This window comes from Thalia democratica, chromosome 5, assembly GCF_965202585.1.
Source record: "Thalia democratica chromosome 5, ktThaDemo2.hap1.1, whole genome shotgun sequence".
Lineage (NCBI taxonomy): Eukaryota > Metazoa > Chordata > Thaliacea > Salpida > Salpidae > Thalia > Thalia democratica.
In genome coordinates this window covers 55,068,768-55,087,454 of record NC_139169.1, presented here as the reverse complement: position 1 = coordinate 55,087,454, position 18,687 = coordinate 55,068,768, and the positions used below count along the sequence as shown (strand labels likewise).

General features: G+C 25.4%; 1 protein-coding gene across 2 annotated transcripts in view; it reads right to left on the bottom strand.

Annotated features, from left to right (window-relative positions):
* Positions 1–8,092, bottom strand: part of LOC145837256 (uncharacterized) — a 35,948-nt gene extending 27,856 nt beyond the window's left edge. For both annotated transcript variants that reach the window (XM_082945052.1, XM_082945053.1), the window contains exons 1-6: positions 7,835–8,092; positions 6,505–6,671; positions 5,930–6,054; positions 3,959–4,068; positions 2,985–3,122; positions 1,456–1,628 (exon numbers count right to left, since the gene is read on the bottom strand). In XM_082945052.1, coding sequence (XP_082801178.1) covers positions 1,456–1,628; positions 2,985–3,122; positions 3,959–4,068; positions 5,930–6,054; positions 6,505–6,671; positions 7,835–8,037 — 916 coding nt within the window. In that variant the 5' untranslated portion in view covers positions 8,038–8,092. The remainder of the gene's footprint in view (positions 1–1,455; positions 1,629–2,984; positions 3,123–3,958; positions 4,069–5,929; positions 6,055–6,504; positions 6,672–7,834) is intronic.
* Positions 8,093–18,687: the final 10,595 nt, after the last annotated feature.

The following is an 18,687-nucleotide window of genomic DNA, read 5'->3' as shown; positions in this document are numbered from 1 at the left end:
ATTCACATAAACCGTATGCGCATTTGGTTTTCTGTACAGCATATGGCTTTCATTTTGAAGATCTAAACTTACATCTAAGAAGTCTGTTACAAACAGATTGATTGGCTTCGATGGTTCCCTTGAAAACATCCCTTTGGCGAACAAGCACACTTATCAGGTTAGATTGTTTCATTACACGAACGTCCTCATCCAAAAGATGAGATGGCGTGCATTTTATTACGAACAAAAGTTGTGTAAAAAAACAAACCATGTTACCGATAATTCTGATGCTCATTTGAATACAAGTAAATTAAGTACAACAAGTAAATCTTTGCCTTTCCCGACTAAAAACTCGGCACCAATCTGTGTAAAATTAATATCATTTGAATCTGAATATAAAAAATGTACCAATAATCCGGCTGATAAGATAGACTCCCGTGCACAAGAACTTTTAAATGAAACAATATTACTGGTAAACGTATAGATATGCTAACCATAAACATACTTTTAAAAACATAAATAAAAAACAAAGCACGCGTTTATCGGATTATGTCTGGAGCTTTTTTCACAGGTACGGTAAAAGGCCAAACATGGAGTGGAGTATTGTTTCAAAGATAAAACATGCTTCCAACGGAGTAAGTAGAATTTTCCCAACTTGCAATACAGAAAGAGCAGTAATTGCAGCAGAAGATAAAGACCTACTTCTGAATAAGCGGCAAGATTTATCGAATATTTGTCCCCAGAACCGACGATTCTACTTTAAATAGCTCTGTCTACTTATGTACTAATTTATTTCACAACACTCACATTAGAACCACAAACACTTGCAAGTTTAATACTTCATGTTTTTAAGCTGTATAAATTATTGACCAATTTGTTAAGTTTATTATGACGTAACATTTCTGCACAGCTCAATTAAATTTTCATTTTTAAAACTTGCCTATTCTTAAAGCTTTTTGAGGTTAGTGCCTACTTTTATTAAATTTGTATTTTTTGTAGACAATTTTATAATTTTATGTTTATATCCCAAACTTTGTTTTTAAACCATAAAGTTCATTTATAGTTAATACCTACATAAACACTATACATAATTATACATGCTTTTTCTGCTTTTTTTCTAATGTGTGTTAATATTTTATAGACTCCGTAGATCTTTTCTTAAATTTATTTGAGAGTAGTGAAACGCCGTTAGTTGAAATAAAGTTTTAACACAAGAACATCTGTGGTATAATTTATAATTTATATATATATATGTAAATAAATGTACTTTCATAAAATACTTAAAAGTGACAACTAAATATCTCAAACTAGAGAGTTGTTATTTATTCTTTAACAAATACAAACTCAATCAACTTCTATGAAACAAACAGAGTATTAAAAAAATAAGTCTTTTAACTATAAAATTATTATTTTACAACCTCAACAAACAGTAAAATAGTAAATTCTAAAGGTTTGAAAATAGTAACAAAAACCCACCATCATTTTCAACAAAGGGTCCTCCAATCAAAGGCGAAGGTGAAAATTTGCGGCTCGAATGGGCAGAGGACACTCGCGATAAGTCTTGAGACACTTTTCTCGATGACGAGGGCCTGCTGTTCGGAACGGACCTGCGTTGTTCGGATACGTGCTCGCCTATTATGAATGACAACCTGTTATTGAAGAGTGTTAAAGTTTTCTTACTAATGCTCAATTAAAATAAATTAAAATTGTACTTAAGTTAAAAAAAAATTTAACTTAGGTTATTTGGGATACGCGTAATTTTTTTGTAATTAATTTTTTTTCAGAACCTACTCTTTTGAGGTAATAAAATTTATTGATAAGTATAAGAGTTTTTAAACATATTCTGTAAACATAAAATTTTCATATATAGGACGATGTAAACTAATTGCTAAATTTAGCTAAACTCGCAAAAACAATGAGTTTTTTATCTAAAATTGAAATATAAGAAGTAATTTATGTTAGCAAAAATTTAAACTTTTTGTCATAAAAGAAACGACATAAATGTAAGATGGCCATACGGGTCCAAGATTTTTTTTCAACATTGGCCCATACACAAAAATTAAAATTATATACTTTAAGATACTATTAACATGATATAAAAAATATATGTTATAGTTAGTCATGTAAAAAGTTTTAGATACAAACATATTGAAAAACAAATATATATTGCCAGTTTCTCGGATTTTTGAATAATCTATTTCCCCCCTTATTTCAAAATCAATAATCCTAAATGTTCCTTGCATCATAAAAACAAATTCTTTTTAATGACTTAATTAAAATTTAAAATTTAAGAACTTCATGACCAAAATAAAAAAATAATCTTTTTTTTTGGAAAAAAATCTAATTATAGGGCTGTCTATTATAAAGTTTAAGATTAAGCTAAAAAAATTCAGAACATTTGCTTAAAAACTGTAGGAAAAAATATAGTTTTAATGAAATAGTCTAATCCTTTTATTTTTTTACCTTGGTTCTTCCAAAAATACCTATCTAACTTTGCCGACTTCGTACCTTATACCTAAAATACTAATTTGAAATTTGCAAATGGTAAAAAGCAGCTGCTAGCTAAATTAAGGATCTTTTAAATAAGGTCAATGTGTAATAAAAAATATTTTCCTCCTTATGGCCTGATCATAAAATCAATTAAGTTATTATATGACAGTATGACGACAAAAAAAGTTTCATTTAAGAAGTTTATGATAAAAAATAAGAAAAGTTTAAAAAAAGTAAGCTTAAAAAAATAATTATACAATTTTTGGTGTTAGTAAAAAAAATAAGATTTATATTTTCATTCATATTTGTTCACAAACAATTAGAACTATAATATTATTATTGTTATATACATACTGCTCAACTTTTGTACAACAGCTTAAACTTAACTAATGATTTATTAATTTTTCATAAGCATTTTATATATCTAAGTAATTATAAGTAGCTATATAAGTAAAGTAACTATCTTCAAAAACAAAAACTACACTACAATGATTGTTTATTACGGAACAACTAACGGATGATGTCCGTTAGAATTTGCAAGGTCAGTGGCAGTGAAACCCTTGGAATCTTCAATAAGAACATCGCAGCCAACTTCTAACAGCTGTTTAACTGCAGGTGTATTTCCTCGGCTTGCTGCTATCATCAGTGCAGTTCTGTAAAATACTAAAACAAATGACATGAACTAAATTTTAAGGCATGTTATTAACAGGGTATCCACTTATTAAGGCAAAAAATAACTATCCTGAAAGACTATAATCTAGGTCTAGTCTGAGCAACAAATATATCAAAAAACTATAATAATTAGATGAGTTTCTAAAAAAAATCAAACAAGCCTGAACAACCTTAAAATTTAAAAATGAATAAAACTAATCTGAGTTAAGCTGAGTGTGTGGCAACCCTGTCTTAAATTCTATTAAAGACTTTTAAATTTTTTTTGTTATCAAAGTATTTCAACTTGGGTAAAACTTGATCATAAACTTAATAGAATTTAAAATAACTGAATAAATCAACAGCGCTTCATAGGTTGATGACAATATTAAAATAGCTCGTAACAACATCAAGAAAACTAAATAATAACTTAGTAGACAAAAAGCTTTAATTAAAAGGAGGTGTTTAAGGACTTAAACTAATTTTAAGGTATAAAGCTGTAAAAGTAAAAAGTAAAGAAAGTACTAGAAACTACCAACGTCAAATCAAATTAAAGTATGTGAAACATTCAACAAACAAATACTTTTGTATTCAAAATATTTTATGACCTAAAGTAAAAAATGCAACTTTTTCGTATTTCAACACTGGAGATAAACATATTTTAATAATAAACTATGGACCTTTTTTTTAAATGTCTGTAATTTAAATATATAATATATAGTTTTCAATAAAATGAGCATGCATCTAAAATAAAGATTAACCATCAGTATCACTTTTAAGCACTCTGCTTTTAGCATAAAACATTTATAAATAATTTATAAAAAATTTCCGCTTAACTCACCTGCCTTCTTTATTTGTTGCATTTACATCAGCTTTTTCGCGAAGCAACATTTTGATCACACTTTCAGATTTTTCAACAGATGCTGCTACATGCAACGGTGTACTTTCATCCTTAATATACGTTTAATTTTTACAAAAAACTGCTATTTCTATGAAATCTTTCATTTAATTGTTTAACAAGTAAACAGCAAAACTTTACACTCTAAAATATTTTCTTGTAGTTTGTTCTTTCTGTGAGAAAACTCCAAAAAAAAAATGTAAGAAAAGTTACAGAAAAAGGTGCATATTATAAGCTGGAAAACTCATAATGATATATTTATTTATATAGATCATACCTCACATTATACTATAGATGGTATTACTAATTTGAAGTATAAAAATGCAATTATTAAAAAATAATGTTTTTGTTTTTGCTCTATGTGTAATTAAGCATAAAAATCAAATTTATATTTGATGTATATTTGAAGATGTACAACTCTTGAAAACGTAAGAAGCTTTTTAAATATTTGCCCTAAAACTAGTTATACTTAATAATGGCTTTTTAACCTTTAGTAAATTAAGAAAAAAATGTAAAAATTGTATGTATACCTTTTTTTTAAATTTAACATTACTTTTTTGGGTACATGACAGGTCAGATTCTAACAATTCAAACTCCTTGAAAGTATTAAAGGGGTCACAACTAAAAAGGTATACATTTGAAAAAAAAATATATGCGTATGAATGTCTAATTAATAAAAATTTACTAGCAAAAAATGATAAAAATATTTATCAATACAAATTATTGAAAATTATTATTTTTTTAAACTTGTTTTAGCCATACATCAAAATAAAATAAAAATTTGCCAAAAAAAAGAGTTTGTAGGAATTAATTAGACCTATATAGCTTTCTTTTTTTAAATATAGAATACTTTTTGAGTTGTGACCCTTGAAACAAGTTTTTAATAACTTTAATTGTCAAAACATGAATTGTCTGAATTTGAATAATCGTGCCTCAATTTTTTTCTGATTGAACCTTGTCAATTACATAAAATAATTTACATTGAATCCCAAAAGTATAAAACAATTTACATAATGTTAGTTTTAAATTTAGTTTATATATTCTATAAAAACTTTCAATGCTGGCTAATTTACAAATGTGGTATTACTTGTTTTTATTTGAATATCTACTTTTTGTCTTATACAACAATAAATCTGCTTCATATTAAAAAAAATACTCAATTCAATATGAACTTTTTCAGTCAAATATTGAACAAAACAGAAAGCTACAATAAAACATGTGTAAAAATTACCATTAGAAAACTTGATATGAAAAGTACTTAAATAAATTTATATAACACATATTGTGATTCTCTACATCAGGGTTTGGGAGGATTTTATAAGTAACAAGTTAGATTTACTACTAAAAAAATTTTACAGGTCGTATATGTTAAAAAAGCCTTGCAAGTTGCAGTAGCTACGAAAATTTGTACTAAAACAATTAAAAAACTGCCAACCTTTGCACTAACCTTACAAACTATTTTACTTTACTAGTAAGTCAGCTTTTAGTTTTTTTTTTTACCTGAACATAATTTGCAAACTTTTGTACAACTACTCTACTTGAATAACACAATACAACAACTAATACTTTAATAAATGGAAAATTTTAAATGTTATACTAGGTATAACATTTATAAAAATAAAAAATACTGCAAAGTTTTTTTGTCTATTATGTTAATGTACAACTGTAATTTTGATATTTTATAACAACTTAATTTTAAAAACTATTGTTTAAGAAAAACATATTTAAATTGATTATTTATAAGTAAAAAATTTGGTCTGAAATATTTATGTTCTTTATTTCTTTTTTTTTTGAATACTTATTTTGGAAATTTCACTTATTTAACTTTTGAACACAAAACTTAAAAAATAACAAATCATCAAAATAGAACATAAAAAAGTTAATTTCAATACAAACTAAACTTAAATAAAATACCTTGTTAATAGTGTCAATGTCAATACCGAAATCGAGAAGCATAGTGGTAATTTCATCATTTGGTATACTAACAGCCAAATGAAGTGCAGAATTTCCATTAATATCTGTTGAGCTTAATTCTGCTCCTGTATATTTAAATTTTTATTGAAGAAAAATAAATCTAAATGAAAATCTGACTATAAAAATGAATTATTTTAAATCTAAAAGTTTTACAAAGTGTTTAGTATTTAAGATCTAATAAAAACCAACATAAATCACGTAAAAATTTAGAATAATAAAAAATATACTATTACTTACATTACTCAATCTAATATATTCTAAATCTAAGTCTGTTTTTAATTGTCTTGTAAAAAAAAGTTTAGCGGCTAATAAAAATATTTAAATTTTATTGTATCCTACATTTGAGTTTGGTTATATTTGTTTTTTTTTCATCAAAGTTTTGTTTAAATCTCTAATTAAACTTACTAACTATAATTTAACTGGTAAACAAGTGACAGACACATTAAAATATTTTGGATAATCTAAATGAAATATTATAAAAGGTTAAACATCAAACAAGATAACAAACAAAGAACCTTTTTTTAGAAGAATGCCTAAGCAGCTTTTAAGTTCAGATTGTATGCATTTCATTACACACGTTTTTCCTTCTTTGTCAGTCAAGTTAAGTTTTATTTTAGAATAACTAGTAAGTGTTTTTATAACACCTATTTTTCCTTGGGAACATGCAATATGCAATGGTGTTCTGAAAAAAAAAAGTAAATCCAAAGTAAAAAACATTAATGGGTGAATAAACTACCTAGGTTTATATATTATACAGGGTGTCTCACAAAATGTATACAAACTTTCTTCAAAGTCAAGTCAGGATACCACCACTTGGCTTAATCTTATAATTATTAATAAGTTTATTCTGTAGATAAAAAATAAACAATAAGTTATCAGTTAATACAACGTTGATGTTTATTTTAAATATAGTAAACTTTAAATTTATAAATTTTCAAAGAATGTATATATACATTTTGCTGAGACACAAAAGTTTTTTAAGACTGGTATTGTAAATATTGTATGATTTCATAGCTCAAAAACATTGTATATAAGTATATAAACAATGTATACACATTAGCAACAGTTTAAAGGAATTTACACAGTTTTACAAACAATGAAAGTTAAACAGAATTTTGTCTTTTGCAGCATTTTGAACTGAATTACAGTATGCTTATAGTGAGCAAATATGTAACTTTTTAACATATGTGTGTATTTTGAAAAATGCTGTTGCAGGGGGGATATCGTAACTTTTATTTTACACTAGGAAACTTTTTATTCATCTTCAAAATACTATAAACAATAATTAAAAAATTATATTTTAGAAGGTTTCTAAAACATGTTGTATCATCATAGAAACTACCTAATCTAAATACTGATTTGTATTTGAACTATAAGAAACTAATTTTCAAAAAAATTTATTTATTCTATAACTTATATTTATTGTTATTTTCAACAGTAACTATTGTTTTTTTTTTTTTTCTTTATTGAACCTTATAGATTTTGTAAAAGACATTGAAATTTTATCAACAAACCTACAAACATTTGAATGGTGTACATTTTACTAAACTAAATAAAAAACATATACAAGTATCAAGCTTTTATAAATCAAGGGGTTCATAATAAAACAAGCTATCACAACTAGTGAATAATAATCTTCCACAAAATTAAGAACAGACTTGAACTAGATCTAGTTCCATATTTTAAAATTAGGATCCAGATAATAAAGAAAACATTGATCTTGATTTGGTTAATGGATCAAGGAGAACACTAATTAAAAGACTAAAAAATCAAAACATGTTTTTTTAAGTAACCACATTTAAACATGATTAGTAGAACTTTTAGATAGAAATAACTTAGACTTACCTGTTTTCTTTATCTAGCTCATTTATATTACTTCCTTTCTTTAGCAATTGCTTAATTTTATCCAAATCACCTTCATAAGCTGCTTTATGAAGTTTTGGCAAGTTTTTTTTGGGTGATATGTCATAGCCAAAATTAGATAGACTACCAGCAAGGCTTCCTGCTTCACTAGCTGACTTTTTCTTTTTTCTAAATAGCTTTTTCATTTTTGTTTTTCATGGCTTTAATAAGACATATTAAGATTAAAACAAACAAATTATTAATTACTGAAAGTTATTATTAAACTATTAAAAATTATAAATACTATATTTTTTTACAAATCTGTGACATTTTATAAATTGAAATTAATTTGTATTTTTTTTATATATACATAGTTGAAATAAAAAAACTTTATTTTTCATTATAATAAAATTTTTCTAAGTTACTTTTTCTTTGATACTTTGTAACTTTTTTTAGATAATTTAAATTTTGTTTTATTTTTTTAAAGTAATTTATTGTTAATATCAAAAAAAAATATTGTTGTTGATGAAAAAGTAATGTTGATGTTTAAAAAAAAAATTATTTTTATGGTAAAAAATCTTAAATATTTATATAAAATAATAAACTTAAGAACTAAGACTTTGAAATCACAACACTATATATAAACAAGACCTTTTCAACAAGTATACAGCTTTAATGTTAGAAATAAATTTTATGTACAACTTTTTTTTTTTAATTATTGAGAAAAGTATAGCTTTTGAATTTGACTTATTTATTTTCTCTATTGAAATGTGTATGCATGCTTTAACTTGTTGTTTGGAATAGCTTCTTTATCAACCAATTGCATTGGATTAAGCCATTTATACCTCTACATTTTTTTACTATAAGTTTTAATCAAAGAACTTGAGCTACATAAAGTTTGCCTATATATTAAATTTTATTTTAAACGCAAGCTGTTAAACCATAATTTGTTTTTCATTTTTATTAAAAAAAATTAGTTTTATTGTATGTATTATGAAACTTGGCAACTAATTTTATTAATAAGCGTTTGTTTTGCTTATGAAGATATAAATGTTTATTATTTTTATTAATCTGTAGTACTTTTATCAGAAAGACATATACTATGCTGGTTATCATAAAACGACTAAAAAGATATCTTGAACTAAGCATTTTTAAAAATATGCTAGCATATCGCTTTGAAGTTTTTTTTTTATTGGGTAATATTTTTATAACTACAGTATATTATGTCTTAAAAAGTTAAATATGTATAAATAACCTTACATCAGTGTAAAATTTTAGATTAATCAGTAAAATTTTAAAAAGATACATTTTATTGAAACACCTTAATTTTCTATTATATTTAAACAGTTTTTATATAATAGTTTTAAAACTATACGAATAGACTCTACAAAAATTTTCGTTACAAATATCGATCGATATCTTGAAAACTTTCCATATAATTATCTATTTTTAAAATCTACACTCTGACTTAGTTTTTCAAAAAAAAACTTCAATTAACTTGTGATTAATCATTATGCATTGCACATTATACTTTAAAATTATACAAAAACACAGAAACACTAAATTGACAGAAAAGATAAAAACAAGTAGATATTTTTTAGTTTAAGCATGGTTGCCACAGATCAATCTGATAAAAAATTCCTGACTTTTCCTTACTTATTACTAAAATTTTCCTGACTTTTCTAAGACAAACTCTTAATTTAAACTTATTTTAAAATACATAATCTAATACTTGAATTGAAACTTTAGAAAGCTTTTAATTTAATTTTAATTCAGGTTAAAACGACAGTTTTTTTTTGCTGAATTCAATCATCAAACTTCCATTACATCACTTGAACCATCTGTGTATGATTGATGTACTTGTAATAAACAGCTCTATCAGCAAAATACGTGTATTATTATCTTACAAAAACAGCTTGTCTAAAAAAAGACACAATTTTTTAGCATTTACTAACATTAATGTAACTGAATAAACAAAACGACATATAAGGAATTTTTACAACAAAAACCTTAAATTAATAACGAACTTTCACAACTAAAATCTTTAAACAATAACGAACTTTTACAATTAAAACCTTAAAACAATAAAGAACTTAATCAAACACTGTTTTTTTAGTAATTTGCTGAAATTCATTTTCCCCGTTTGTTTATGAGCACTTTAACCTAATAAGCTAATGAAGATATGGTTTCCTTCATCTGGTCCCCTCTCTCTTATAATTTTTTTCAAAAGTTTAAACAACTTTGAAAAAGCAATGTAGAGATAAAGTATACATACACACCAACTTGTTACATAAAATACTAAACTAACTACTTAATTATTAAGAACTCAATTATTTACTTAAACAAAAACACTTCGATTTCAAAATTATGCTAGATAAACTTTTGTGTATATATCACAGTTTCACTATGTAAGTGTCCTTGCAACAGATCATCAATATTAAAAAACTTATAAAAAATGCTTGTTCAAGTAGGGTAGTTGTTCGTTACTTTAATAGAAAAGTTTTGCAGTTTTATAAAGAATATTTTATTAATTTATACCAGATGAAGGCATTGGAAATTAAATAATTTTGAAAATTATTAGGAAAATTTCGCAATTTTAGTCTAAATGTAAAGGATTTTTAGTTAAATTTTTACTATTTGGAGGCTTCGGAATTTAAGGAACTTCGTAAGTTTAAATTTACAAAATCTGAATTTTTTTTAACTTTGACAAATTTCCTGATTTTTCCTGACTTTTGTCATTTTTTATTAGTTTTTCCTGACTTTTCCTGACTTCCGGACTTTTCCTAACCTTGTGGTAGCCCTGTTTAAGGTTAATTTGTGACGAACTTCCTTAAGAAAAAATTTTTTATCGATTATATAAATGTCTAAATTGTTTAGTAATGGTTTTTATGTAAAATACTTGATGTTCTAATAGCAACTTTTAAATTGGTTAAAACAAGAAAATAAAAGTAATAAAGACGGGAATTTAAAGTTTTTTATATAGTTTAGGATTTTTTTGTTAAACTTAAAAACCACTAACAAAGTAAAATCATTTTATTATGTATGTAATATTTAATTAATACTTAAACTTTTAGAATTTTCTATACCCTATTCAAAAATTTGATTTAAGGTATAACTGTAGTTTAAATAGATTAACTTAAAGATTAATTAAGTTTTACAATTACGCCGCCCATGTGTTTTTATTTTATTTTGTTAATGGCTTTGTAATAAAGTTTTCCTAACTTATTTTTTAAAATGCCCATATAGAGAAACTTTTTGAAGCAATCGTCTCCTATTTTAGATATCGATCCTTTAATATTTAATAATTAATTTACTTTTTATCTTCTATAATATTTTTTCTCTTAATAGCTCTAAGCACCCACTTTAGTAAATTGAATAGAAATGTTCACTTTTTAAATTTTTACATTAACTTTATAACGTATTGTCACACAAAAGACTTTTGTTAGCAAAATATAAATTCTTAAACTCTCGTTTAATAATTTGCGCTTTAGTTTCAAAAAACCCTTCTACCACCTTTGCTTTATTTAAATTTTAAAGGAGTTCTATCTACATTTGGTTAAGGTACAATGTGCTGTGCTGCCCTAGTATATCAGAAATCGGCAGCCTTTTATAAGTTGCGGGCCTATTAAAAACATAGCTCGCAAGTTGTTTTGTGTAGGAAAAAGTCTGCCGCGACCAAAACTTGTTTTGAAATAATTGTAGTTACAATATTTAAATACTATTTTAAACCAAAGTTGTAATAAAATATTCATAGAGCACTAGAAAGGAGTAAACATTGAAGTAAAAGCCTAATTGGATCTTTTTTACCACAAAAAAGCTAACTTTTGTGTTTTAGAAATAGTATTGCTGTTGCAAAAAAGTACTTCGCGGGTCACAGACTTTTATACTTTTAAATCGTAGTTTTCTGACCTCGTACTAGATCTGGGGCCTTAGAGCTTTTAGTAGCGTAAACAACGTGAATTGCTGAATAATTTGGATAGAGGTAGGCGACGTTCGGCCTGCTTCGTGTGATGAACTTTTTGCTGAAAACAAATTTTACAAAACTAATAAGATTGAGCTTTTTGTTTTAACAAATGCTTTGAAATCATCCCTAAGTTTAATTTCATTACACAGTACAGTAGTTTACTTATCAAAAGATAAAATAATTTCAATTTTCTTTTTAGACACTTAATAAATCTTTATATATAGCAGTTTTTCAAAAAAACGTTAACCACAACCATAACAAGTATGGTCCGCGGAGAAACTTTCTGGTAAATCTTGCCCGCCGTCTATAAATGTTACTCACGCAGTGATTTTGTCTTAGTGATTTTATTGTTTTTATTAGTGATTTACCAGATCCACTATTTACGATCCGGCCGGTTTCAGATCTTTTTTCTAATTTAAGATCTGCCCGGTTCCGGATCTTTTTTATAATTTAGGATCCGGCCGATTCCGATGCTGATCTTTTTCTAATTTAAGATCCGGCGGCCGGATTCTGATATGGATCTAAATTTTTAGTTTATAATCCGGCTGGTTCCGGATCCTAAGTGTTTTAAGTTTTAAGTAGTTTTAAAAGAGAAAAAACTTATAAAACTTAATTATTATAATACTATTAATTAGTAAAAATTCTTTAATTTAAATATTTTTTAAAAACAACACAATGTTATTGTATAAATGTTTTATTTGAACACTTGAAAAAAAACGTTGTAAAAAGCAAAAAAATTACCTTTTAGAAATCTCATTTTAATGTTAAATCTCAAACTACCTATAGGACTAATTTTGAGTTTTGTACTTGTATGACGTACAAGGAAATTAAATCAAATGTGACAATGATTTGAAAAAATAAAGAAATTTTTTTTATGATAGGCTTTACTTTAAACTTTTACTTACAATAACTTCTTTAGCAACTGTTTACATATACAAAAGTAAGTAATTTAGTAAATTAAATTTACTCATATCAACGCAATTAAGCTGCAAAGAAACCTATTATTTTTTTTAATTGTGATAAAAAAAATGTAAGTTTTTTGTCAGTTTTTGGAAGCAATCGATTCTGCTTTTGTTCATACAAGTTACCAGCTTCTAAATTATCTTTTCAGATTAAAAAGAAGATGCTGGTGCCGAAAGATACCTTCTTGCAAACCTGGCAAAATGTGTGTATTTTTTTTTGTTTGAGTTCCACCAAGACAATACTTTAGCTTCTTTAACTTCTTCAGCAGATACATTTTCTTCAGCCAATAAAGCTTTAATTTCTGTCTCAACTTCCTGATCAACTGAATTTTGTTGCTCTTTTTCATGTGTGTTTGCACTTCTTTCCGATTTAAATGTAGAATATAAAGACAAAACATTTTTGGGATCATGTTTAGGTAGTTGAGCTTTAGGTTTATTAGGCGGTACTAGATAAACTTGACCTTTTTGACCAGTCTCACAACAACTATGACTTTTACTTCTGATTTCATAGTCTTAAACCTTCTGTTTGAGACTATAAAGAAAAAGTCAAGTGGATACCGTGAATAAACAGCTGTTGTGAGTAAAACAAGTCGTTATCCTATAGGTTTATTCGTATGTTGTTATTAATAGTATAAAACCTTCTTTTGAAAGCCTCTTCTATATTTTCTGCCAAGGTTGCCAATGTTGTAGAACTACTTTTACCTGGTGGACTATTTTTTTATCAAAAAACTTTTTTAGTACTACTGCATGCGAAATTACATTTGACAGCAATGCGGTTTTTTACTACACTTCTGCGTTACTATATAAAAAGATTCGAGCAGTTTATTAAGGAGGCTAACAAATTTCCATTTTTCAGATGTAAGAATATTTTTGGGTCTAAATTTGTTGTTAGTCACTTTGTTCTGGACACTTATTTTTAATTTTTCTAGTGTTTCAGCATAAGGTATGCTGAGTTCCACCTAGTTTTAACATCGTGCACAAGTACTAAGGTTTTTTGCATTGACACTGATGAACCTTAAGTGCCTGTTTATTTTTAAGTTTCTCGCACGCTAAAGAAGAATAATTAAAGTGGCAAACAGTTTGACGGGCCTTGGCTATTAACACACTTATGTTACTTTTTGAAAACAGTGAATCTTTAATTATTGGTTGAAGCGTGAGAATAAAACAGGATACAGAAGAGGACACTAACATTAACATACCATCCTTCATGTTAAATGCATTGTCACGCAGAAAAACGTGAGTGCGATACACATTAATACCCCAATTTTCAAACATCTCCTTTATGTTTTCACAAATATTAAAGCCAGTGTGAGAACCTTCTTATATCAATTATTTTATCTAAAATTTTTTATTTGTTTATTTTAAAATTTATAAAAGAAAAATTTCAAAGTAAACAATCTAACTAATCAAAATTTGAATTACATAAAAGATTTTTTACTTAAAACGAAAATAATGTGGACAAAAAACTTAGCTACTCTAGGGTAGTAAAGTAAACTAAGGACTGAACTTGCTTATGACTTACAAGACCAAAGCTATCTTTTAGGATTCACGACGATTTAAAGTCATTTAAATTCCGACATTGGAATTTTGTAAATCTGAGTTATTGTAAATTACATTTTAAAATATTTACTAACTTTTATCATCACAATCTTGTTAATTAAGCCTTCTAGTACATTTTTTTGAAACTATTATTGAAGTATGGCTAAAACTGACTTCAAAACTTTGCTAAAGTATTTATGCTTTTAACAATTATAAATTTTTTCTTTCACTAGTTTACCTTTTTAAATTTTTTTTAACCATAATCTTATTTGTCGGACCTTCGAATGGTTTTTAATTTTTTTTTTTTTTCGAGGGACGGCTTTTTTAAAGTTTCTATAAGAAATTTAGTTGTGGGAATTTAAGTTGTCTAAATGTGAAAAGTCATATAACCTCTGGGAAGTTTGACCTAAGAAAAACTTTACAAAAAAAAAATAAGTAAATTATAAATAAGTTGAATTTTATTTATCATAATCCTATTTTTTCAAAATATACTCATATTTATTTTATACCGAAAGATAATTCCTTACTAAGTGTGTTGAATGATATTGGTCTAATCTAGATTTTAGCAATTACTATAACATTTACACAATTACTAAAAAATCTCTTTTAGTTATTGTTTTTTTTTTTTCGGTAAGTAAATTTTCCAAAAGCTTGATGTAATTGTTTTTTTAAGTCAAGTTGTTAAATAAAAAAATGAAACTACTTTTGAGATGTAAAAGTGATAGTATTTTAGCTAAACCTTACTTTTTTTCTTCCTTAAAAAAGAGTAATATATTATACAGTTTAATTGTTTTTCTCTATTAACATAGTTTATTTTTATATAGCTGAATTTATAGATAAAATGTTTAATTACAGCTGTAAAAACTTAATTACTTAAATCAAGTAAAAGGAAAATTATTTTTCTAAAAACATACATGTTTTAACTTGAACGACTTTTTCTGTGTTTTACAGTTTATAGGAAATTATACGCATGAGTTTCTTACTCTATGCAAAATTTTATGGAATAATTTGATACATTTTTTATGTTAAAAACTTTGAGTTAGGACTCATACCTTGTTTTGTTTAACTTAAGTTATTTACCTTTAAGTATTTAGTTTCAAAAAAAAACTAGTATAGTTCCAAAAAACTAAAGTAAATAAATTATGTGATATTCTTTTAATTGTTTTTGTAAAGCATGGTTTAAGCTAAAAAGTGCATCACAAGCCTTTTTTTTTCTTTGCGGGCCCTAGTTTGCCGACACATGATTTAACTATAAATTAGCTAAACATTTATCATCTTTTTATTGATTACTACTTCTAGAATTTAAAAAATTTTTGTAATTTATTCATGAAATAATTGCTGTTCTCACTTTTTTTTTTAAGAACTGCCTGCTTTATTAATTGCTATTGAGTGTTTACTTGTTCAAAATACGTTTAAATATAGTTTTTCTATGATAAAAACTACATTGAACTGTTTCAATAATTTAATGTTTTCCACCAGACTACAAACAATCTTTAAGGTTACCAATAAGTTTCAGACAAAAAAGTAGCTAACTTATGTATTACCATGACCATAATATTACTAGATTAAAAATTACATTAGTGGTAATAATTAAAAAAGTCTTTATTAAGATTTTATCAACTTCGTTTTGAAAATCTTAAAAAAATGGAAGTTCGGAATAAAGTTGGGAATTAACTAACTCTTAAAGTTTACAATGATAACAAAGTAACGTTTGGTTTTTGTTTTTAAATTTTTTTAACAAAAAATTACCATACATGTTCCAAAATTATAAATTAATTTAATAAGTTTAGCAGTACTATGTTAAGGTACAAGTGTGCAACTTTTCGAAAACGGCAGGTCAGATTTACCAAATAATTTTTTTCGGGCAGGACTTAAAAAAAAAACTTTTAAGGCTCTCCTTACTTAAAATAAATACTAAAAAAATTATAATGATTTCAATATAAGCCAATTTGTAGTAAAATAATACTTTACTAAACACTAATTTCTACTAAAAGTTCAAATTAAGATCGTGTTTAATAGCATCTGTTATTAAAAGTTTCAATTTTATTTGAAATCAGACACAGAGTGTTTTCCTACTAAAAATACAACGTTGAGAATAAATATTCGTTTTTGATCCGTAGGTTACCCATTCCTGTATTAGGGAAAGTATTTTTGATTAGTATTATACTTTTAATTTTTATAAGGTTTATAAAGACTGTAAAATATCTGCTAAATTATTCTTAAAATTATATGATTTTTTTTAACGTATTTTTGAACAAAAGGATAAAAAAAATAATAATTCAGGTCCTTTATGTCTGTTTATATTTCATGCTTAAAGTTTACTTTATACTACCGATATACAAAAAGCTTGCTTGATGCTTTAAAAAGTTTGATTTTTAGCTAGCTAGATTGTTTTCATTTAACTTACAATATAATTTAAATAAAAAGGTCGAATTATAGCTTGAAAATGGATGTAAAATGCAAAACCAATTTAAGGTTTTTTATAACTTTTTGTTTTGAGTTATCAGCTTTGAATTATTTTTAAGAGTGTCTTCTATACATAACTTTTATTTTGTTCTAAAAACAATATGTTAAAAAGTATACAAATTCTTAAATTTCAATATAAAAGTCAAATAAAAAGCAGTATCATGTAAATTTAAATTTAAGAACATCAAAATTTTAATTCGTTTTATGTTTTGTTTGTGTACAATAAGAACTATAAAAACTAACAAGCTCAGCGTTAAACGACGTGTGTTGCTTGTAAAGTATTTAATTTAACCAACGGTCAAACAATCAAGTACGCTAGCTGATAGATGCTATTCACACAGGGAAAAGCGGGGAAATGACTTGGAAACAGTTCAGAATAATAAAAATGTTGAAAACTGAGCTTGATATTTAAATGAAGCCGCTTCAGGCAACGATACAAAGGTGTGGAAAAAAAACTAAAGTATTATTTTTATTAAAAGCATCAAAAGTTTTTCAACGGCTATTTCCTAACAAAAGTATTGCTTTTCTATGAGCTACTTTGAAGCAGTTCGGAAACGAAAGCAATTTTTTCTGTTTACTAAGAAACCTAATCAGTTCAGTAATTTGCAATTTAAAAAGATGCAGTAAACAGTTTACTAAAAGTATAAAAATATAGGTAAAGTAGTTTTTTATCTTAAAACTTTTTTTTTTCAAAAACAGTTTTTACGGCAGATTTTCAATATCTTTTTGTGTTTTAGTTTACACATTGAAAATTTCCTATCATTTAGTAAGCTGTATTAAAATGCAGTCAAATTTTTATTTTACAGCTATCCTTTTCAGATAATAATCATTTTAAATCGTCATAGGTTAAAACATACGATTTACAGAATTACTGTTTGGAAAAGTAATGTCATAAAAAGTATAAATAATTTATGAAAAAAAAAAGCTAAAACTTTTAACTTTAAATACAATAAATTTAATAGTTTTAACTCTAAAATAAGTTTATTTTATCAATTACATGATTATAAACGTTATAAAAGTTGCAAAATAATTTAACTTAGCAAAGGTTTAATAAATATCTAAACTCAAAAAAAATAATAAAAACTGTATATATATATTGTTGAAATACATATAATGTAATAATACAAATTTACTATAATTATAAAAAAAAACTGTGAAAATAACTTTTAAGCTTTATTAAATTTTTATTTTGTATCTTTGAATAGACATTTAACTTCAAAAATAAGTTTTTGTTGTGTAAATTATTTAGTTTTCAATTAAAAAATGAAGCTTAACTTTCAATAAAAGCTCAATAGTCTATCAGGATTGTTGGTTAAAAGCGATGCGGTAAAAATAAAGAGCTTATAAAAGTTGTCATGGAGCGAAGCTAATTAATAAAATATCGATCAAGTAAGACGCAAGCATGCTTCAAGGCAGCTTGCAGATTTATGTTTCTTGAGATTTCAATGTAGGATGACACTGTGTAATTCTTTTGTTTATATAAAAGTTTTCTTTATAAAATTATTTCTAGATTTTTATGAAAGTTCAAAAACTTTTAGTTCATTTATTAAAACTAGAAAAAGTTTATGTAAATGTTTTTATTGAAAAGAAAGAAATGTTTATTTTAAAGTATCTTGAAATATATATTATAAAACAATGTATTTTTATGTTAGTAGCTAAAATAAGACTAATTTAGTCGTAATCACTAAACACTAAATTTAATTAAAAGCTTTAACCTGTGATGTTTGAAATAATTTTGCATATTTCAAGTAGTTTGTTATCTATTACAGCTTAATATACTAAAAATACACTTTTAAGTTAAAAAAGGTAAATTTGTTAATAACTTTGTTTAAGAATTTTTTCAACTTTATTTTTTAAAACTTTATAAAAAGTCTCCTAGATATTTTCTGATAAAACGTTTTGAAATTTAAAATTTGTTTAAAAAA